Genomic DNA, 24,629 nt, shown 5'->3' with positions numbered 1-24,629 from the left:
ATTTTACAGTTTCAGATAAATGTAGATGTATAGAGAAGCAGTGATCAAATATTAGTTATCACAACAATGTAGTTTAATTAGAGTGCATTAGTGTGTACAGCTCACCTTAAACTCAATCTTGAAAGGTATGAAAATTGAAGTACATAGCTATCCTAAAGTAATTTGGACGCAATCAGCTGAAACTGTACTAATAGTGCAAAGGTAAGAGATGTGGAAAGCTGATTTTTTATTTAAAAATACAGAGTGGGACTTTTATTGTTGGAAATTATACTTTGGAACCCAGTACAGACTTAAAAACAGAAACTTTCTGTAGCAGCAATTCCCATTATAGGAGGCTCCTCGTTTCCCTAGGAAGTTCCCTCTTCCCGAAGATACATAGAATGTACAGCTATTGTATACACAGAGCCATTTTAGAAACTAGCTGAGAAACCCCTGCACATCAAGCAAATGAGAAAATACCCACATGGAAACAGGTAGCACAGGCTAGAGGGAACCCTCAACTCCCAGCTGTAGAAACACAGCATACCAAAACTTAGGAGATGCAGCAAAAGCAGGAAAGTTTATACTGATAAACACCTACATTAAGGAAAAAGAAAGATCTGAGATAAACAACCTAACTTTATACCTCAAGGAACTAGAAAAAGAAGAACAAATTAAGCCCAACATTACCAGAAGGAAGGAAATAACAAAGATCAGAGCAGAAATAAATGAAACAGAGACCAGAAAAAAACAATAGAAAATATCAACAAAACTGAGAGCTCGTTTTTGAAAAGGTAGAAAAAGGACTAATCTTTAGCTAGAGTAAGAAAAAAATGAGAGAAGACTCAGGTAAATTAAATTATAAACGAAAGAGGAGATATTACAACTGACACTACAGAAATACAAAGGATCATAAGAGACTACAATTTATAATAATAGGCCAAGAAATTGGATAACCTGGAAGAAATGGATAAATTCCTAGAAACATATATCCTGCCAAGACTGAGACATTAAAAAACAGAAAATCTGAACAGCACCAATAATGAATAAGGAGATTTAATCAGTAATTAAAAAAAAAAATTTTTTTAAACCTCTCGACAAAGTAAAGCCCAGGACTAGATGGTTTCACTACTGAATTCTTCCAAATATTTAAAGAAGAATTTTATTTTGTCAACTAGATCTCAATAAAGCTGAAAAAACCTTTTTATTTCTAAAATTGTATAGAATCAACATTCAGATGAGTTTCTTGGTAACATTTGTTCCATTTAGAAGAGGTTGAAACATTGGAATTAACCCAGATCCTGCATTCTTGTTTCTTTAATAAGTTAAAGCATTCAATTATATTAATAACTAATATTCTAAATTTAATTAATAGCAGATATAATTTTTTTAAATATCAAGTTTTTATTTACAAAATGAATAATTTCCTACCAAGAAATCATTCAATCCTTTAAATCATTTCCTACTAAAAAATCAATCATTCAATCATTTCCTCACAAAGGAATTACTGTTATCAAATAATTAGCAATTAATATCCATTAATATTAAAACACATTGTTGACTTCTAAATAATATTTTATAAAAATTCCAGTTTTGGGGTTTCCCTGGTGGTGCAATGGTTAAGAATCCGCCTGCCAATGCAGGTGTCACAGGTTCGAGCCCTGGTCTGGGAAGATCCCACATGCCGCGGAGCAAGTAAGCCCGCGCACCACAACTACTGAGCCTGCACTCTAGAGCCCGCGAGCCACAACTACTGAACTCCGCGCGCCTAGAGCCCGTGCTCCGCAACAAGAGAAGCCACCGTGATGAGAAGCCCACGCACCACAATGAAGAGTAGCCCTCGCTCGCCACAACTAAAAGAAAGCCCACGCGCAGCACCGAGGACCCAACACAGCCAAAAATAAAATAAATAAATATATTTAAATAAATAAAAATCCCAGTTTTTTCTTCTCCTTCAAGGAACATCTTTACAATTATCCGCTTACGTTAAATGCCCGTTTAAAATATTTTTTGAATTCTATACCACAGTAAGAAAGAGGTGTTCACATTGAAAGCATTTAAAACACCAGAGAAATCAATGAAGTATTTATAAAGAACATATGTACTAATAATTAGTAGGCTTTAAACAGTTACCACGTATAAGACACTAACCGAAGCTCATTTTATTCTCACAAGAACTCTATGATGTAGGTACTGTTTGTTATTGCCCCATTTCACTGAAGAGGAAACTCAAGAAAGATTAGATAATCAAGTTCCCAAACTCACAGCTAGTAAGTGGTAGAGACAGATGGGAAATCCAGTCTGAGAGTAGAGTCTGTGCTTTTAATCTCCATACTTTGATGGCCTCTGTTAATGCTTTACTAGATTTTTGTCTTAATCCCCAGAACGATTATAAATTTTAAGTGCTCTCTTATAAATTAGATTTTGTTTCTTTAATGGTTTACCAAATAGATATTTGGTAATTTTTTATACCAAAAAAGATATTTTTAATTTTTTTTTAAATATGATATTTATATCATATTTATAATTCTCTCAGGAAGATATTTATAATTTTCTCAGGAAACTGAGAATTTTTTTTTCCAGTTGAAATGCATCCCACGGAAGTATGATACATCAGGTACCCCTATGGATTTCTTAAAGTGGCTGTACGTATTTACTGAGGTACTAGATCTCAGAGATTGCTTTGGGAATGTGAGAAAGTCATTATTTGCTGGCTCACCAGTAATTTATTTTGAATTTATTAAATTCATTGATGTGTGAACTGGTTATCAAAGCTTGATAAACAGCCTATAAATCACTTTGAAGTTGGCAGAAATAAATATAATGAGCCAATTTTCAAGGAATTTAAAGTCAGTTTCTCCTCTGTCACCATAAGTTAAAAAGAAAGTCTCAGTTGTTTTATTTGGAAAAGAATCTACAATTTATTAGTAATAATTGATGTTTTTCAAGATAGTTAAGGACCATTTATTAAATGAAATAGAATTATTTGCTTAAAGAAAAGAATGCTCTTTGAAAATCCACCAAGGAGTTTCATATGACAAAAATGTTGTTAAAAATTTATTTATAGAACGCAAGCATGATGATGATTCTAATGATTTATAATACTAAAGTTACCTGCTTCACCGAGGTTTGCTCAGGGCTGGTCCCAGAATATGGAAAGAATAAAGCAAGCTTCTCAGGTACCAAGTACCTACGAATGTCAGAGCCTTACCTTGTGTCACTTAAGCCATCACTTCCTTCTTCACACAGGACAAAACAGACTCAGAGGGTTTTAGTAGCTTGTTCAGACCACATGACTAATGAGTAGGAAACTCAGGAGTTGAAACATGTCTATCTAACTACAAACCTGTGTTAGTTTAGCCTTTGGAATAGAAAAAGTAGATATTTTTCTATGTGATAAATTTTAAGGATACAGAAAGGCCCTCCTGGGGTATCCCTGGTGACGCAGCGGTTGAGAGTCCACCTGCCAATGCAGGGGAAACGGGTTCATACCCCGGTCCGGGAAGATCCCACATGCCGCAGAGCAGCTGGGCCCGTGAGCCATGGCCGCTGGGTCTGCGCGTCCAGAGCCTGTGCTCCGCAACGGGAGAGGCCACAACAGTGAGAGGCCCGCGTACCACAAAAAAAAAAAAAATCATCACACCACGATTGTGCCAGATTCCGGAGAGTCTCTGAAGAAACACTTTTGAAACCTAAGATATCAAATTTTCATTTAATGACTATATAACTGGCATTTTCTATTTTAAAGCTGAATACTTTTGAAATGCCAACAATAACTACCCATTTTTGGAGTACCAGGCACCATACTAGGTAGTATGCCTACATGATTGCCTATCTTCCCAAAAAAGAATACTCCAAAAGTTATGTGTTACTATTTTCTTCTTATCAGTGAGGAAACTGAGGCTCAGAGAAGCTAAGGGACTTGAGAATTACTGGCAGACAGCAGAATCAAATCTATACTGGTCCTGATTTTAAAACTGAGCCCTCTCTACCTCACTGAACTAATCCTATAAGAAGACTTCTACTTAGAGGAGAAACTGGTATTTTAGCTAACCAAAATTTTGATGTAAGATGTAAACTATATTTAGAATTGAATATGATAACTCATGCATTCTCCTACTATCTCCTAAAGTATTAGCTTGTTAAGCTGCCATAATTTAAAGTACATGATGATGTGCTCATAATCCACACACTTTATGTAATATATAGCTAATTGCTGAGTTCTAAAAAATCAGTAAACACTGAGCGGCTGCTTACCTGTTCCAATAATTTCTGTCCATCAAGGTAAGCCTGCACCACAGCATCATTAACGAGCAGGTGGAAGTTCAGCAGCACGTGCTCAACGTCGTATGTCCCATGCATGGCATCCGACAGCTCTTCCAATGACAGGATGTACATATGCCAGTGTGGGTTAAGCTCTGCCATGTGTGCCAAGCAGCCTCGCACGACGTTGAGGCAGTATCCCATGCAAGGCTTACTGAGAGTCAGGCCTTGGCAGTGCGGGCAGTACTGCATCCTCAGGAGGGTCCTGCTGCACTCTTTGGAGAAGTGCAGATGGTCCGTGGTATTGATGACTTCAATGCCCAGATTCAGCGCCTGCAGAAATGTGCGACTGGGCAGCAGCGATCGCCCCATCTGCCCCAGTACTCTTTTGGGAATATCACCAAACGGACTAATGTCCCGGCGGGCCATCCGGATGCATTCTGAGTATTCCAGGGAACTGTCACCAGGGTTAATGAGATGATTGTAGACTAGAGGGAAAAGACTGTCAAAGAATCTGTTTACGAATTCTTCAGGATTAACATCCGCACCAAATAAATAGAGCCCTACATCAGTGAAGAACTCCTGGACGGAAGCAGCGGCCTCTAAGGCCATGTTCCTGTAGGTGTTGCCGAACAGTATGCTGGTGTAATTTTCTGCTCGTCTGATGAGAGTTTCAAGGGTTTCTGTAACAAAAGCAGAAGTAAAGGATGAAAAGGCTTAGTATTCACATTGACACTGTTCATCCATCTGCTCCAGACAGTAAATGAGCTTAATGCAGCAAAACTAACCTAAGAATCTAAATGGGAATGCTCAGCCTACTAAACCCAAGTTAGCTTCCCAAGGATAACGCCTGGCGGAAGGTGGGCACTACGCACGACACACACGTCTTATAGACATGTATTTCCTAGGATCAAACACAAAGAGTGCAGAAATCAAAAAGAAGTTACATGTACAGTAAATTCTTATTGATTTTATTCAGTCATTCATAACCTGCTAACGGTAGAAAAAAAATGTCACTAAGAGAACAATTTCCAATCATGAGTTCATTATTTATAAAAGACAATGACATTAAATATTTGACTCAACACTTACTGTATTTTTATGATTTCACTTTGTTCCTTTCTTTTTTTTTTTTCAGAATGAAAGCTAGTAGATTATAGACTAGTTACTACAAAGAGAGGTTAAATTCCCAAAGGGAAACCTGAGAATTGTCAGGCTTCCAGAATGTTCAAATTAAAAAGAAAATAAAACATTTCATGATTAAACCATCCTTAAAATTGTCAAACCTTGTTAAGCAGTGGGAAAATCATAAGTTGCATTAACTGATGAAAATAAGTAAGTGTGTGACCACCTTCTGAACTGTCTATCAGCTGTTGTTTTAATCATCTTATCTTCAAAGACTTTACTGTGGGATATTTCATTATCTTACTTCTATAATGAATGCTTCCAAATCAATTTCTCCACAGAAAGAACAGAGAATGATTTATCCACAAATTAAAGGAGGTTATAGTAATCAGCAAGTGAAAATTGTATTTCAAAATGATAGCTTTAGACAGCAGCCAACCACCTTGGATATCCTAGTAATTACATTTTATAATTAGCCTAAATATGATACTGGACTGTGCCGATATATAATTAATTATAAAATTCATCAACAAAATTATCTCCCGTAACCCCACTCTTGCAGTTATTTTAAATTAGGTTGTAAAAGACCACAAAATAATTCAGCAATCAAACCACTGAGTATATTATAAAAAGAAATGAACAGTAGAATAAAATGGAATGATAAAAGCAAAGTTGCAGGGAGAGCTACTAATGAAGTGAAACTGTGTCATGAATATGCCATAATGTCATAAAAACAAACAAACAAACAAAAAATTTCATGAAGAACACAGGCAGATAAAATACAATACCATGTATTCTGATTCTATTCCAAGACTGATTCCTCTTGAGTTCCCGGCTTTAGTGTGGTATTTCAAGGTGCATGCTATAGACTAAATGTCTGTGTCCCCCCAAAACTTCTTATGTGGAAACTTAATTTCCAACGTAATGGTATTTGGAAGTGGAGGCCTTTGGGAAGTGATTAGGTTGTGAGGGCAGAGCCCTCATGAATGGGATTAATGACCTTACAAAAGAGATCCCAGAGTATTCCCTTGCTAGTTTTGCCACACGGGGACACAGCCATCTGTGAACCAGGAAGTGGGCTCTCACCAGACATGGAATCTGCCGGTACCCTGATAAATTTCTGTTGTTTATAAATCACCCAGTCTACTGTATTCTGTTACAGCAGCTGGAACTAAGAAAGTGCCCCTACCCTACAATCAAAGGGAACAGCTTTAAAGGATGTTGCAACTCTATTGCAACACAGAGCACTCCAAACAAGATTGTTAACTAGGCAGGACTCCTGTGTTTACCCACACCTCTCCAGTGCCCACTAGAGAATAAGCTATGTACTATGTATTCAATGAAAGCGTGAAAGAATGGAATTAGTAGGGTGACTGAAGGCTTCAATTCAGGTTAGCTGCCCTGCCAAGTGAGACTGCATTAACACCAGGTTTCCCCAAATGGCCTGATTACCTGGGCTGTGTGGGGAAACTACACATCACTGGGTCTCTGCACCGGAGTTGCAACTCAGTAGATTTGTCTTGGTTCAGGAGCCTCTATGTGACAAGCAGCCCCAGTGATTCTTTCGATCTGGCCAGGTTTTGAAACACTGCAGTTGCAGGTAATCTGAGACACGTTCTCTATGCAAGCATTCCACCATGACAGTCTGACCCCAGAGCTGCAATTTCAGCCACTACGCTGTCTCCACAGACCAACGGGAGTGAGTGTGAAAAGGAAATTAAACCTTTGCAGTTGGAACTAAAATAAAACTGCTGAGACTATATTTTTTTCTTCAATAATACAGGCTCATTTTGTTTCTCAGCAATTTGTTTGTGGCTATGAATTGTGAAGTTGCAATGATTTTATTTACCAATAATGGTTGAATAGCAATGTTTGCAAACAATTTAGGGTTTTTTTTAAAGATAAGATAAGGACAGATTTAAAGAAACCCGTATATCACAGGCACTCTTACATGCTTTCCACCAGGTTTTCTAAGGCATGTGCTATAGCTGCATTTGTGTCATTGATATCTGCCATATGATTGATTCCCTGTACAGTTAATGTAGAATGCTTCCCTAGGCAATACAAGCGTTCCATCTGATTCCTGCCAACTCTAAATGATGTTCAAACACACAATTTTTTAAAAAAATTTTAAAGTAAAAAATAAAGTGTTTCTTTATAAATTCCATTCCCATTAAGTTATAATCTATAATGACTCAGGAATATATGGGATTTATCTTTTCAGATGCTATAACTAGTAGGTTTTGCAAGTTTATTTTACGAAAGCAATATTGAAAATATATTTAATATTTAGGAGCACCCATTCAAAATAAAAATGAGGAAAGTATTTCTAAATATTGTTATTTCTTTATAAGGCTGCTCTGCACTATTGTCAATAAACTAAGTTGACTACTGTTTGAGTTAATAATTAAAAAATAGATTTCTGAAAAGGTTTACAATTTTTTACCTCAGACTAGTTTTCCTCTGGTTTAGTTTTATTTTTTAAACAAAATAACTAAATAACTGGTAAAAATTAAAAAGTCAATTAAAGCAACATTTAAAAACTTTCCCTTAATATTGTATACATTAAAATTTTAGTTTTCTTAACGATATATTGATTTTACCACCCTTTGAATAAGAGATTGCACACTCCCAGATACCAACATCTGATTAAATACTGAACACAAATGGCTTTTAAAAATAGATTTATTCTACAACAGATTTTCACTATGCTATTAACCCATCACAATATAAGGATTTTTCTTTCAATCTGTGTTAAAATCTGATATTGACATATTCCAGTTAATTGAATTCCCTAAACATATGTTATGTGTTTTTGAATGTGTCTATTTGTGATTCTATCAATAAACATTTCTTAAATTCAGTCAATGGTGAGAACTGTTGTTCTATAATATATACATTTGATTCTTTAATGCTTAGGAATAAACATACTTTTATGAATCTTTGGGCCTAATAACTTCATAAATTTTAATATATAAACACATATCAGTAACTGAGCAATCTAGAAGCCAGCTAATTGGATAATTTTGTTAGTAATTTTTTCTAAAAAGTTCATAAAATCAGAAGTTGAATTTACTAAAATTAGTTGTTTGTATTAATTCTGAATTTGCTAACCTATCATTTTGTTCTCCTACTATGTTTACCACGAAGTTGAGTGCTTTCATTTTATGGAATTAACATTATGATTTTAACAAGAATTTAAACTTGTCAAAAGAATTGTCAAATGAACAAAATAGTTTGCAGTTCTGAAAAAAGAATAACTGACATACAAAACCAGCGTTTATAAATCCAAGGTAGATTGGGTGCTGAATAATTAATCAGATCTACTTAATTATTAAAGAGAAACTATACAGTTGCTTTGATTACAAAGTTTTAATAAATAAAAAATACCCCTTACTCAAGCTATACAAGTAATAGCTTTTTATTGATGTGCCTAAAATAGTAACATATATTTAGAATAAACATTTGTTAGGTTTGCTTAAGGAATTTAAGAAATAGCCTAGGAAAAATGATCTTTTTGTTGTTTTCCCATTGAGAATTTCAACAAGCTCTTCTTTTCAGTGATATCAGATCAAGTCTATCAAGGCAGGAAACTTCCAACTATCCTTTTAATGCCTAAGAGTGGTAGATTGCATTAAAAGCTACAATCTAATTACTGACTGAATAAAAACATAATTTCTCCCATTATTTCTCATAATTTTTTATGAGAAAATTAATTTATGTATTATCTCATTAAGTAGAAAGTGAATTTGGAATGCATGAAGTTTATCTGCATCTACTTAAATTTTCTTTTTTTAAAAAATTTTATTTATTTATATTTTATACAGTAGGTTCTTATTAGTTATCCATTTTATACACATGAGTGTATTCATGTCAATCCCAATCTCCCAATTCATCCCACCACCACCCTCCCGCCACCTCCCCCCCTTGGTGTCCATGCATCTACTTAAATGTTCAACATTAACATTCTGTGAAAATTTAACAACAAAACACCTATGACTAGAAAGTTTATATTAACTTTTTCCAGCCCACATCCCCTTTAGAGACATTTTATTATAGGTACAAAGAACTACTGATGCTTAAATCAAGCATTTAAATTTAAATAAAACTGGTGGATAAAAAAAATCAGGTGATATTGATTTGAAATCAAATTTGACACATTGAAAAGTCAGTGAAGATTTACACGCAGGTAGGTTTTTTGCAATGGGAGAAACAATATTTATGGGGCTTTTATTGCTTTAAAGATTAAGTTGATTTCAAAACTAATGATCATGAAATAACTGTTATAGTAACCTCCCCAGCATGACATGAACAGACATTTTATGACCCTTTTCATACTTTTTATAATTTTCTATATGTGAACATTTTAAGATACAAAATTTGAAGTGCCTATTATAATTTAAGGCCACAGACATCCTCAAACATAGCAATGAAAAAGATGAAGAAAGATTAAATCATATCAACCATGGATAATCAGATGATTTTACAATGTGTATCTGTGTTGAAGAGAAATTTTTAGAGTAAATTTACATATTTGTGCATTACAATTCTCAACTCACAGATTTTGTTACTGCAACAGATAATTCATTACTATCCTGCTACATTAGAGCTAGTTTGTGCCAAAAACTATGTATCCCTCTGTACTGCATTACAGATAGATGAAGAGATAGCTAGATCATTTAAAGAGCAATTTCTCAGTCATTTACAATGAATTGTAATTCCTCCTACTTTTTTTTTATAAAAATGCCTTCCAATTATTTTAATACTGTCACATATAATAATTCATTTAATTATCAGAAGATCATTATAACTATTCTGAAGATATTATAAGAAGCAATTACCTAGTTCTCCACTCTATGTTTATACTGAATTCACCCCTATGACATTTGCATATTTCCTCAATTTTTTCATGTGTAGTTAAGTTTTCCAGAATATTAATTTAATGACATATCTTTAAATGTTATGCAGTATGATTTATAATATCATTCTTCAGAAATTAGTCATCTATACAAATAAATAGTGAGTGTGATATTAATCTGTATCACCACGAATTAACATATTGGTAATTAATCTGGTCTCCTAGGATAAGCACTGCATGGAAAAATGCTTTCTCAACTTTTCTCCTTCCTCATTTCCCTCTCCATTAATTTGGTCATCATGGTGCTTCACATCTATTTCTAATATCATTTTATAATCATTTATTTCCTAAAAGTCAATTTATGATTTTTCAAAGAATTTAAACTCAATTAAGCACTTGTGTAACTAATAAAATCAGTGCAGAGCAGAGACCTCAATGATGAAACAGACCCAGCCATGAGGAGAGGGGAGTGATTTGCAGGTTCAGAGGAACTGGAATGCAAGGTTCTGAGCTGTGAAAAGCTTGTTGACTTTGGAAAAAACAAAAGTTAAGTCAGTGTGTTTGGAGACCAGTGAGTGATGGAGAGAAAGGTCAGAGAAGCAGGCAGAGATCACAGCGGCCTCACAAAACCACGGGAAGGGGTTTGGGGGCTTAATATGTAAAATGGGAAGCTACTGAATAATTTTAAACATGGAGAAATGTGATCTGGTTTGCATATTAAAGGATCACAGTGGCTGCTGTGTGCAGAATCAACTGTTGGGGCAGGGGCATGACTGAAAGCAGGGAGTCCAGGGAATGGGCTTCAGTAACATAAGTAATAAGATGAGTGACAGGCACTTAAGGCTGGACTACAGTGGTCGTGGGCCAACTTGCAAAAAGTGATGGCACTGGCCATATGTACTGAAGCATAGCCAAAAGGATTTACCGTTGTACAGCAAGTGTAGGGTGTAGAGGAAATGGATAAATGAAGGATAATTCTGAAGTCTGTACCTCAGCAGTTGGATGTACACTGGTGCCATTAACTCAGATAAGCAAGACTATGGATGCACTGTGTTTACGGTGTGAGTTAGAAATTAAAAGTTCTATTTTGGACATGTTAAGATTGATAATGCCAATTAAAAATTCAAACGACATTTATCAAGACACAGTTAGATAAAACAATAATAATTTGGCTCAGGGGAAAAGTTGAGGTTGGTGATATAGATCTGAGACTGATTTGTCATGGTGCTGGATGAAATAACCCGAAGAGAGAAGATTGGGAAGGGTGCAGAGATTCAGGAAAAGGAGGGTAGCCAGCAGAAAGAATGGGAATAAGAAGGCAATGAAGGAAAGGGAAAATCAGGAAAGTGGAGTGTGCAAAAAACCAAGGGAAGAAAGTGATTCAAGTAGAAGAAAGTAATCCATCATCTCAATGCTATTAAGAGGTCAACTGAGATGAGGAATAACAATTGACCATGGAAACTGACAAGACAGACTGCTCTTACTGACATTGGCAAGATCTACCTCAGCAGAATGTGAGCACAAAAGAGAACAGGAATTGTTGAATTCCATATGTATGTGTTAGCATACAGTATTTGTCTTTCTCTTTCTGACTTACTTCACTCTGTATAACAGACTCTAGGTCTACCCACCTCATTACAAATAGCTCAATTTCATTTCTTTTTATGGCTGAGTACTATTCCATTGAAGCAACTATAGACAACGCTCTTGCAAATGTTTCCTGTAACGGATGTAGAGAACCAAGTCCGATGCCCAAGGGATATATGAGGTCAAAGGTTTCCGGTTTTTTGAGGGTGGAGAATTTACTGGATGTTCATTTGCTGATAGGAGTACTTTGATAGACAAATAAATTGATTGATGACTGAGGAGGGGGCATGGGAACTGTGGGAGAATATTCCTTGAATAAGAAAAATAATGTGAACTAGGGCGTGTGTGGAGGCCAGAATATTGGATAGATCAGTGGAGACTGAGGTAGCCAAGAATGATGGCAAGAGAAATTAAGGGAAAGAAAGCCAGTAATAAAATCTTGAGTTGGTTAGAGATGATAACCAGAAATCTGATAAATGACAGTATGCAGTAGTACATACTATCTACTGGTACTACTACTAGTACTATGCTAGCAGGTTGTGAGTCTTTTGGCAGGTACCAAGGGGAATTTTCTTGAGGAGAATGGGAGTAACCATGTGGATAAAGGAACACGCACCTCCTCCAACCATGGAGAACACTTCTATTAGTTTCCTATGACTGCTGTAGCAAATGACCACAATTTTAGTAGGTTAAAACAATAGAAACTTATTCTCTCACCATTCTGGATACCAAAACTAAGAAAAATCAGAACCACTGGGCTGAAATCAAGATAGGGTAAGCTGAGCTCCTTCCAGAAACTCTAGAAGAGACTGTTCCTTCCCTCTGCTGGCTTCTGGGGGCTGCTGGCTTGTGGGCAAGTAACTCCAGTCTCTGACTCCACAGTCACACTGTCTTTTTTGTGTACATCTCAAATCTCCTTCACCTCCCTCTCTTAAGGACATATTTGAGCATCTAGGGCTCACTCAGATATTTCAGGATAATCTCCCCATTGCAATATCCTTGATTTAATCACATCTGCAAAGACCTTGTTTCCTTATAAGTAACATTTACAGGTCCAGGGATTAGTCCCTGATATCTCTGGAGGCCAGTATTCAGCCTATTACAATACTGATCATGGAAAACCAAAAATGTCTACCTTTGACTAGCAAACTCAGGAGGCAATGATTCTAACCTAGACTCTTTCGTGTACCAATTGAATGAGCCATTTAACTTCCCTAAACATCAATTTTATCTTTAATAAAATGTATGTGATAGTGCCTGTTCTGACTGTGGGATAGGGTAAGTACAGGATGATACCTGGTGAACTCTCCCTCCTCTTACGCCTACATCCTGTGCTAGAAAACGTTTTACGAATCGCTGTAACCTCCTGCCTTTTCTAAGGGGTCATGGGTCCCTTGAGAGAGGGATCTTGTCCTGTTCATCTTTATATCTCCCAACCCTTGGCCCATGGGAGCTCAATACATTCTGATAGGTTTAGGTTCAAGTCCACTCCAGTTAAATACTAGTTGCGTGACTGCAAAGTTCTTAATTTCCATATGCCTCATTTATTCTCATCAGAAAAGAAGTAGAGTAGTGGTACCTATTTCACAGGGTGGCTGTGAGAGTTAAATGAATTTGTACAAGCTACATACTTGCATAGTGCCTGCAGGTGGAAAGTGCTTGAAATACATTAAAGAATCATCATAATAATAATCCCTCATTTCTGCCATGTACTTGCGTATCATAAACTAGATGTTTCATTAAGTTCTTTCGGTAAATTAATTCACTTGATTTTCCAACTCATAGTGTGGATACTCTTAACAATAACAATAATTAGAAGAACAATAATAAAAATTATTATTATTATTATTGCTATTATTATTCCCATTTTAAAGATGATCAAGCTGAAGCAACAAAAACGTAAGTGAATTTCTCAAGGTTTTCATAGAAAGTGTATGGATTTAAATCCAAGCTTCCTGGCTCCAGAGTTTGGGTTCTGAACCTTTAGGATATATGGTCTCTTTTTAAATACACTGAAAGTCTATTTAAATTATTTGAAATTGGGATGTTTGGTATGTATTTAAGCCCCAAAGAAAACAAAACTTTATTTATATACCTGAATAAAATGCAAAGATTTCATTGTTAATTTAGCACACTGAGCCATTATGTGGAATAATACAAATTAGCTACTATAATTATTCCTCTTTTTGGAAATTAATACCATTAACCAACACTATCACTATTACTATAGCAAAAATAAATGAAGAGAAGGCCCTACATGTGTTGTGTTGGAGTCAAATAATCTGTGTATTTTCTAATATTTGGAATTATTAACTGAAAAATTCATCCTTATCTCTGAAAAGAATACCATGTAAGATCTTTATCACCAAAGACATGTGGAGAAGGAAATAAAAACTGCTTGCTCTTTTACCACATCCAACCTTCCAAAAAAAAAAAAAGTTTATATTTGAAGAGACTGTAAAGGAAGATGCACCAGGATTTAGTTAGAACAAGGAAGTTAAGTTCCGTTCAGAGATAAAGGTTGAGGAAATAGGGATGGTTGCTGGTAACAGTCTTCAAGTTCCATTAGGGAAGGGTGGAAGGTTTGGGCAGGCAGAAATAACTGATTGGGTCAGATCAGGGGTTGTCCTGAGCCACTGACATGGTTCAGAGGTCTCTAGCAACCTCTTCCTAACCAAATGCAATGCTCTTCTCAGGGCTCACACTCTCCTGGTTACTCTAGCCCTGAAATCTAATGATATTGATTCTCTTGCATCCTATACGAGTACATTTATTTTTTCTTTCACTCGTTCCTCTAAATCCTAGGCCAGATTCTTCAAAGCCATGGTTCTTGTTCCATATGACCTTGTTCAAAAGATAACACCACTCAAATAATAGTACATGAAACCCCCAAGCTGATGACTCTGAAATTTACATACATTCCTCAGTGATTCCCAAAGTTTTTGTTCTCAGGCTCCTTTACATTCTTACAAATTACTGAGAAACCTGTAGAGCTTTTATCTTGGAGGGTTGCATTTATAAATATATATTATTTTAAAAATAAAAAATGGTAATTATTTTAAAATATTTACTAAATACATTTAAAAAATAATCATAACAAACTTACTACATTAGAATAAAGTACATATTTTGGAAAAAAAACTGTATTTTCCAAAAAAAATGTTAGTGTGAGAGTGGCATTATTTTATATTATTGCAAATTTCATTAATATATGGCTTAATAATCAAAAAGAGCTGGATTCTCATATCTGCTTCTGGATTGAATTTGTTACAATATGCTGTTTTGGTTGAGATATACGAAAAAATCCAGCCACATACATACATACAGTTGCCAAAGGAAGGCAACTTGTATGATGATATATGTAATCATCTTTCCAGATAATTAACATTCTTCTTTGATGTAATTAAGTGCTTGACCAAAACCTGACAAGTACTTAATTGCAATGTCCTACTGGTCTGTTTTTTACTATAAATGGTTTGGTTATCCATGCGTGATTTTGTAACTTATGCACTGACATTTGAAAAATATTGGTTCATGCATTATTCATGTTCTCCCAATGCTGACACAGGTCATCATATCTGTAAGTATTAGGAAACTTTCAAGTTTATGGTGACAGCTGTAAGTTTTCTAAAATTCCAATTTTCTCTTGAAAGGTCAAATGTTAAGCACTGCCAACAACGCTGTAAGATGTTTTTCTTGAAGTGGCAGGCTCATCTTGGTCAACTTTGAGAAAATGTCTGCCAGTACCCAGGTCTAAATCATCATATTTTGTCTGTCAATCCTTTCTTTTCATGAAAAAAATGTGTTCAGGGGCTTCCGTGGTGGCGCAGTGGTTGAGAGTCCGCCTGCCGATGCAGGGGACACGGGTTCGTGCCCCGGTCCGGGAAGATCCCACATGCCGCAGAGCGGCTGGGCCAGTGAGCCATGGCTGCTGAGCCTGTGCGTCCGCAGCCTGTGCTCCGCAACGGGAGAGGCCACAACAGTGAGAAGCCCGCGTACAGAAAAAAAAAAAAAAAAAAAAAAAAAAAAATTGTGTTCAGGAAAAAAAGTGGCTAGTTCAGCTTGCAATTCAAACTGTGTAAGTGCCTTTCATCAAGGAAGCCATTATAGGACTTCCCTGATGGTGCAGTGGTTAGGAATCTGCCTGCCAATGCAGGGGACACGGGTTTGATCCCTGGTCCGGGAAGGTCCCACATGCCGCGGAGCAACTAAGCCCGTGCACCACAACTACTGAGCCCACGTGTCACAACTACTGAAGCCCGTGTGCCGACAGCCTGTGCTCTGCAACAAGAGAATCCACCGCAATGAGAAGCCCTCACACTACAACAAAGAGCAGTCCCCGATAGCCACAACTAGAGGAAGCCCGCGCGGAGCAACGACGACCCAATGCAGCCAAAAATAAATAAATTAATTTTAAAAAAAGACAGCCACTATAATTCATTATGCCGAAGACAGACTTCATGTATTTTCATGTCATCACACAGAGTATAGAAAATATATATAATTGAGGGTCGACGTTTAACAAAATTAATAATTTTTACTGCTTCATCAGGACATTTTTCAGTGAAACTGGATTTTATTTTCCTGCAATTTTGTAGATGTAAAGAATACAATGACTACAAGTACAGTTTGGTGGCACTAATCTAATTTGTACTAAAGCTCCAACAGTTTTGCTCACCACTGTGTTTGCACTGTCAATGCAAAAGCCAGTACAGAGAAATCGGCAAAGCAAGTCTTCATACTATGAAAATTGTTTTGATCTCCTATACATCCTGAAAAGATCTTAGGAGCCTCAGATGACACTTGGATAATGGTTGCTGAAGCAAACACTTCCTAACTATTTTTTAATGCCTAACATCCACCTGGATCTCTTTTTGCCTACTATTCCCTTCTACTTTTCTCTGCATCTGTCTGACTTTCTTATTTCATATGTTAGGATCAGCCTTCTAAGCATCCAGGCTGAGAGTCCTGGGACTTTTCATTCCTATTTCATCCTGCCTTTCACCTATTTTTTTAAACACAATGTTCACTCAAGGACCAAGTCCAGATCCCATAAACCTGGGCAAAGCAACGCAATTTTATTTACACTGCTGGATCTCTAAAGCATGCTTAAAAGGATATCCAGGTGCTAGAAAAGCCCGTTGTCAAGTAGTATGTGGCATTCTGAATGAAAAGGAATCAGTTGGATTTACAGTCCCTCTAACTACATAATTATACTGACTTCAGTCTTTCCTTTTAAAGTCAGCTCTACACAATCCACAAACTCACAAACGCAAATGATTCCCATCTAATACTGAGAGTACCCTCTAAATAGTGGTGGTTCAATTTACTCTGTTATTATATTTATTTATTATTTACTTAATACATTTATTTATTTATTTGGTGGCTGCATTGGGTCTTCGTTGCTGTGCACAGGCTTCTCATCACGGTGGCTTCTCTTGTTGTGGAGCACGGACTCTAGGCACGCGTGCTTCAGTAGCTGTGGTGCGCGGGCTCTAGAGCGCAGGCTCAGTAGTTGTGGTGCACAGGCTTAATTGCTCCATGTGGGATCTTCCGGGACCAAGGCTTGAACCTGTGTCCTCTGCATTGGCAGGCGGATTCTTAACCACTGTGCCACTAGGGAAGTCCCCTGTCATTATATTTAATTGCATTTATTTATCTCATTATGTCAAATCACTGCAAGTCATTGATCATATTTATTGGTCTAAGAAGTATCTTTAATTTATATACTCTTCTAGAGAATTTTCATGGATTTGTTTTCCCCAAATAGTGAAGTACAAATATGTATCTTAGCATCTTACATCTTCCCCATTTTATGGTTCCTGGGATATTTTCCCACAGTGTAGTGTTAAAAATACACTTGTTTGTTTCTATTAGCTTTATAGTAATGGCTAAGGAATTTCACTGAGCAATACAAGAATAGTCATTATATAAATTCACACTAAAGTAAAATATTGATGAGGTCTAACCACCTTATGTTATAATATTAGGAAACTAAAAAAAAAAATTAATTCCATCCTGTAATCTCTTGATTTTAGAACATCCTAGCCATGGTCCTCCAGATCTGCTGCATTGTGTTGCCCAGTGTCATGTTTGAGTGCCAGCAAACAGAGAAAGAAATGGATTGAAAGTATTCACTCCAAAGTTACAGGTAGTTTAATGAATATACTGTTCTACCTTGAAAAGAGAGTAACTCCCTCAGACGGCAGGCAATCTTTTAGACCATTACATTCTTTCCAAACAGCAGGAGGAAAAATTGCCATACTTTCTGATAACTGAAATGGGTTATAAAGCACAAAATCAATCAGACCGAGAAGAGTCTGTTTTGCTACAACATCCATTCCTACTTTCATAGATGTTATCAGAAAAATATTCCAATAGCAACATAGTCAAAAGCAGAAAGCATAGGATGTAACAATTATGTGATTTACCTATAGGATGCTAACAGCCCTTTATAAATTTGCTGGAAATCTAATCTTTTTAATTGTGCTTCCAAAGATATCTTTAGAAATCTAAAATTTAAATAATTATGATTTCAAAGATATGACTTTAGACATAATATGGATTTTATTTATGAAAATCTACCAAACGCACCCCCCCCAAATATTTGTTAAATAAAACTGGTAAAGCTTATTGCTACAATTTTACCAAACAAGGTCAAAGCATTTGGAATACCAGTGTATCAAGAACACAAAAAATATGACAGATGTACTAAAATTCATCTCCCAAATACTCCATAATCAGTTCAGGGACTTTAAGCTCTCTCCTATTAAAAATAAACAAATACAATTAAGCCCTTCAGATAAAGAAGTTCTAGAACCGTTCTCACGTTCCACTGCCATGTTTAATTCAGTCAAAACATAGTAGTACCCTTGTAGCTAATGCATCAAATGTCATAAAGCTAGAGTTAAAATCTATTTCTTTTTTTTTCTTTTATTTGTTTTATCGGGAACTGATTATAGCTTCTATGTGGTGTAGCCATACATTTGAAAAGCATTAAAAAGTAGAACCCATCATTTAGGAAGATACTAATCAATGTGGAGCCTTAATAGGACTGAGTCGTATTTCCTCTGTATTGCAGTCATCCTTCTAAATCCCAGTATAGTTCTTTCATTTTGAATCTATTAGCCATGATGCTTCTTATATCTTTCTACAGTGAACTCTAATACAATATTAGCATTATTTATTGCAACAGCTTTTCTACTTTGTTCGTGTTGTAGTTTACACTTGTCATTACTGCACTTCATTTTGTTCTTCTATGTTCAATTTGAATTCAGAATCCACTTCCACGTACACAAGCTGTTCCCTGCTCATCTACAGTGAAGTGTTTTAAACAAATACACAGATTGTGTTATTGATTCCGTCAACAGCCTTCAAGAGTACTGCTCCCTCTTAGACCTCAGGTAGCAAAGGGCCAGCTCACTCCCTGCTCTAACCAGACCACAGAACAGCTTCTCATCAAAACCACTTGGAAGTTTAAATAAAGCCACATTTTCCCCCGCATAAATTTTGTGGCACAGCATTTTCAAAAGCCTCATTATAGTTAAGAAAATCGTTTGTTAGCCTCAAAGCACAAAGTCTGTTTTAATGTTCCAGAATGAGTAAATTATTCAGACAGGATTTATTGTGCATGAGGGAGGGAATAAAAGGAAAAAAAAACACTTGGTAAAGTTTTACCGATGATATTTTAGTAGACACATTATAATTTCTTCTAGTTAAACTACTCCAAATTGCCACCTAGGGTACCGTACAGCTTCCAAGCCATATAAAAACTAATTTATTTCATTATGTTTCTAAATACACATACAATATACTCCATAGTATATGGGTCTGCAGTGCTAGGTATGACCTAGCATTCTGCAACACTGAATTAGCTAAAGGCTCCCATTTCTCACAGCAGAGTTTCTGATACGCATAAAAGTTTCTTCTGGTTTCTGATTCATTCAAGACCTTTAGATTCAGTAGGTCGGGATGGAGTCCGGAAATCTGTGTTTTTAACAAGCATTGTAAAACCTAGCCTTGGTGTTTCTAAAACTCTAAAACCTGGAGTGGGATATACAATGTTCTCTCCTGTGTGGAGCCTGACCTATTTTCCACTCTCATCTTGGCCACTCGTCTCTCTCCCTTCCTTCTACCTCCAATCCCCTTCTGCTTTCAACACACACAAAGTTGATGCTCAGAACACAGAGATGTGATGCCGTTTTGCTTTTCCAAACCTTCACACATTCCCTTTCCTCTTCTACCCTTTTTTCTCTGGAACACTCACACTCATCCTTCAGAGCAAAGGGTATCTTATGCATTATTTTCCCTGACCCAGTCAGGCTGCTAGCTGTAGGTTCTCTGTTACACCACTGCGTACCTACCACTTTGCACGTGATACATAACACACTGCTTTCTAATTACGTGCTTATGTTCCTGATAGATGTTCAGATCTATCTGGATAGTAAAAGCACCATTATTGTATTTTTCATTGTGAAGTGCAAGGTCCCCTGGATTCGTCTAGATGGAAGAAAAAGTAAAATAGATATTAGAAAATTTCCTGCAAAAAAAAGGGATAGGAATTTGGGGTGGCCCCTGCCTGCTCCGGTTTGGAAGCAACGTGCGAAAAGAAGCGGTTCAGGCAAAATGGCAGGATGTTGCAAGGGATTATGAAAGGACTTGGGAAGAAGTTTCCACTGACAGGACTGATTCTGAAGTGTCTAGAAACAGTGTCTGCTTTATGTTCGTAGGCACCCCGCTATCCCCAAACTTTCGGTGAGGCTCTGTTATATACAGCAAAAGTGGGTTACTGATGTACTGGGAGGTTTGAAGGAGAAAGTGTCAACTTCTCTGCTCCTGCGACGTGGCAGTGAAGAAGGGACAGTCACTTCAGGAAGGAAGAAAGTAGACAGCCGTCAAGGTGTCAGCAGGGGTTGGAACCTGAAGCCGGAAGTGGTGACGTGAACATAAATTCTCTGGGAACACTTACAAATAGTGGGGTGGGTCTCGAGTTTATTATAAGAAATTATGTAAGGATTTAACACATTTCATGTGGATACTAAAAGACAGTGTGTGCCCAGGAGGCTGAAGCAGTAGTCATCTCCAACTTACACATCCACATAGTTGTGTAGACGCCACCATGTACATTTCACAGCCATTGCCTTGGTTCTGGTTCTGGCTTTGCCACCTATCACCTGGACTTTAGGCAAGTTATTTAACTTTTCCTTGTCCCTGTTTCCCTCTTTATAAAACAGCAATAGTATCTACTTCATAGAGTCAACATTAGCATTACATCAGTTAAGCTTTTGAAAGGACCTTGAATAGTACCTATCAGACAGCCTACTAGTTTCTCTTAATAAATAAAAGAAGAAATACAAAGCGCTGAATGAAACTCTCATCTGCTCTTAAATTTTCTGCCCCATGTCCGGTACATAAATCACATTTACACTTGTGTAATAACACAATCACAAGGCTGATGAAGTGATTCTTTAGAGATTTTCATATGACATTTGTGGAATAAAGTGTTATGATTATATTACTTAATGAGAAGTGCTTTTATTTCTTCATAAAATAGTCCTAATATTCAGTCCCATGGTTGTAAGGAGGAAAAATATAAAAATCAGATCCTAAACTCCGGTACAGGAAAAAGTCACACTTGTTTCTTTGGGGCTTGGAAGGAGGAACGCAGAGGGGCGGAACTGTCACTTAGCACAGAAACTCTTACCCACTTGGAATTGTGCACACACGAGGCAATACCTGCCCAGGAGTACTTTTTTATTGCATCGTTATCCTTTGTTCATTCTTTGGTCTTCCCAACTCAGCTGCGAGCTTCTGGGGATCAGGATGATGGTATCTCTAGCAAGTGTCTCTGGGCTGGTCCATAGGAGGTGCTCTGCGAGTGGTTCTTTAGCTGATCTGCTCTGTCCTGTGTTCTCCTTTCCCACTCACACCAGTGCTGTTACCCAGTGGGAAGTCCAAGCAGAGACTTATACATCCCACAAACCAGAGGAAATGGGGGAAAATGATTTTGGAAAGTATTTGATATTTTATGTTCTCTCCCAAAAGGAGACTATCAAAATGAAAAAGCCGAGAAAATTATCTAACTTCCTTAGACATATTTCAGTTAGTTTAGTACATTACTTTTTACTGCCTATAAGAAAGTAATCATTTCATTGATTAGAGTATCTAAAAATCTAGATCCTTCTTGATTCCCTCTCTCTGTCTGATGACGAACACAACTTCGTTTATACAGGCAGACCTCGTTTTACTGTGCTTCACTTATTGCACTTTGCAGATACTGTGGTTTTTTTGACAAACTGAAGGCTTGTGGCAACCCTGGGTCAATCAAATCCATCAGCACCGTTTTTCCAACAGCATTTTCTCACTTGTGTCTCTGTGTCACATTTGGGGAATTCTTGCAGTATTTCAAATTTTTTCATTATTATTGTATTTGTTATGGTGACCTGTGATCAGTGATCTTTGATGTTACTATTGTAAGTGTTTTGGGGTGCTATGAAATGCACCCACACATGACAGCAAACTTAATTGATAAATGTTGTTTGCATTCTGACTACTCCACTGACCAGCTGGTCCCCCATCCCTCTCCCTCTCCTCGGGCCTCCCTATTCCCTGACACACAACACTACCATGTTGAAATTAGGCCAATTAATAACCATATAATGGCCTCTAAACATTCATGTCTCTCAGTTTAAACCAAAAGCTAAATATGATTAAGGTTAGTGAAAAAGGCATGTAAAAGCCAAGATAAAACTAAAGCTAGGCCTTTTGTGCCAAACAATTAGCCAAGTTGTGGATGTAACCCACTGAAGATGGTTTTTTTCTTCTTTAAGCAAAACATACTCTTATTTTGGTATCTAGCCTAGATAACTTTTTCAAGAAGCTGGTTTACCATATTTCTTATTTAAAAGAACATTTATTTCTTTTGGGCAATTTCTTTGTAGGGAAAAATGTGAACACAGTTTACAGTATTACTGACTTTTATTACTATGGAATCATGTTATATTGATTACCATCATATTAATCAAAGTCATATAGAAGGAAAGAAGGAAGGAAGGCAGAAAGGCAGGAAGGTAGGAAAGAGGGAAGAGGGGAAGATAGAGAAACCTTCAGTCCTTTGATGGAAATGAAATTATGTTTGTATTATTTTCTATAACTTCAAAATGCAAGTTATTCTTGTGTATGTGAACACACAACTAAAATTGCCAGAAAAAAATATAAAACAAGCATAAATATCCAGGAACTTCTAGGATTTACTTTACTAATTTATTCCTTTGTTTCAATCTAATGTTGCAAAATCTCAGCTTATATATTGACCAGATTATGAAGACTGACAATACCAAAATATTCAGGTCAAAAGAAAAGCAAAATCCTGAGTTTAACTTTTCCTGCTGTTGTTGGTTTCCCATATAACATCAAACACCTGGAACCACAAATGAGGCTTGAGTTCTGCTTCTCATACCGATAAAGTTCAGTGATACTTATGGAAGTCCAATCACAGAGTTCAAGGTACAATGTCTACTACAATTAATTTAAAATGTCATTCTCTGACTTGTACTGTAAGCCAAGAAATATTAGTCTGGGACCCCTGTCTAGTAGATGAGTGGATTTATTTTGTTGTTTCTAAGTCAGTGTAAGAATGGGAAAGACAAGGCAGATACATGCTGTAAAACTGACGATGCTAATGCTTCTTTTGGCTATCATGACGATATCCACACCCACTTCTGTCCTTTTATCGTCCTTTTTTTCTTTCATTTTCACTGAGACACAACTGACATACAGCACTGTGTAAGTTTAAGGTGGACAGCATAAAGATTTGACTTTCATACATCGTGAAATGATTATCACATTAAAGTTTAGTGAAGAGGGAAGAGATACGGGAATATATGTATATGTATAACTGATTCACTTTGTTATGAAGCAGAAACTAACACACCACTGTAAAGCAATTATACCCCAATAAAGATGAAAAAAAAAAAGTTTAGTGAACATCCACCATCATATAGTTACAAAATAAAAGAGAAAAAAAATTTTTCCTTGTGATGAGAACTCTGAGGATTTCCTCTCTTAACAACTTTCATATATGACCTACAGCAGTGTTCATTATACTAATCGTGTCGTACATCACATCCCTAGTACTTATGTGTCTTATAACTGGAACCTTGTACCTTTTGACGGCCTGCAGCCAATTCCCCCTCCCCCGACCCCTTGCCTCTGGTAACCACAAACCCGATCTCTTTTTCTGTCACTTCGCTTGCTTGTTTGTGCGGTTTGTTTCGAAGTATAACCGACCTACAGCACTGTGTTTGCCTCTGGTGCACAATACAGGGATTTGATATTTCTGTACATTTCAAAATGATCACTGTGATAAGTCAAGCTATCATCTGTCACCAGAGACATTACATAACTATTGGCTATATTCCCCACACTGTACATTTCATACCTGTGACTCATTTACTTTGTAGCTGGAAGCTTATACCTCTTAATCTCCCTATTTCTCTCCTCCCTCTAACCCCCTCTCCTCTGGCAACTACCTATTTGTTCTCTGTATCTATGACTGCTTCTGTTTAGTTACGTTTGCTCATTTGTATTGTTTCTTAGATTCTACATATAAGTGAAATCATACAGCGTTCAACTTTCTCTGAATTATTATTTCACTTAGCATAATACCCTCTAGGTCCATCCATGTTGTGACAAATGGCAAGATTTCATTCCTTTTTATAGCTGAGTAATATTCCATTGTAGATAGATAGATAGATAGATAGATAGATAGATAGATAAATACCATGTCTTCCCTATTCATTTATCAATGGGTACTTAG

General features: G+C 36.7%; 1 protein-coding gene across 1 annotated transcript in view; it reads right to left on the bottom strand.

Annotated features, from left to right (window-relative positions):
* GPC5 (glypican 5) overlaps nucleotides 1–24,629 on the bottom strand; it is a 1,362,542-nt gene that overhangs the window by 1,122,234 nt on the left and 215,679 nt on the right. The window contains exon 3 of the mRNA XM_065896202.1: nucleotides 4,237–4,925. Coding sequence (XP_065752274.1) covers nucleotides 4,237–4,925 — 689 coding nt within the window. The remainder of the gene's footprint in view (nucleotides 1–4,236; nucleotides 4,926–24,629) is intronic.

This window comes from Phocoena phocoena, chromosome 18 (genome assembly GCF_963924675.1).
Source record: "Phocoena phocoena chromosome 18, mPhoPho1.1, whole genome shotgun sequence".
Taxonomy (NCBI): Eukaryota; Metazoa; Chordata; class Mammalia; order Artiodactyla; family Phocoenidae; genus Phocoena; species Phocoena phocoena.
The sequence above is the reverse complement of the archived record's forward strand: the minus strand, read 5'-3'. Positions and strand labels throughout refer to the sequence as shown.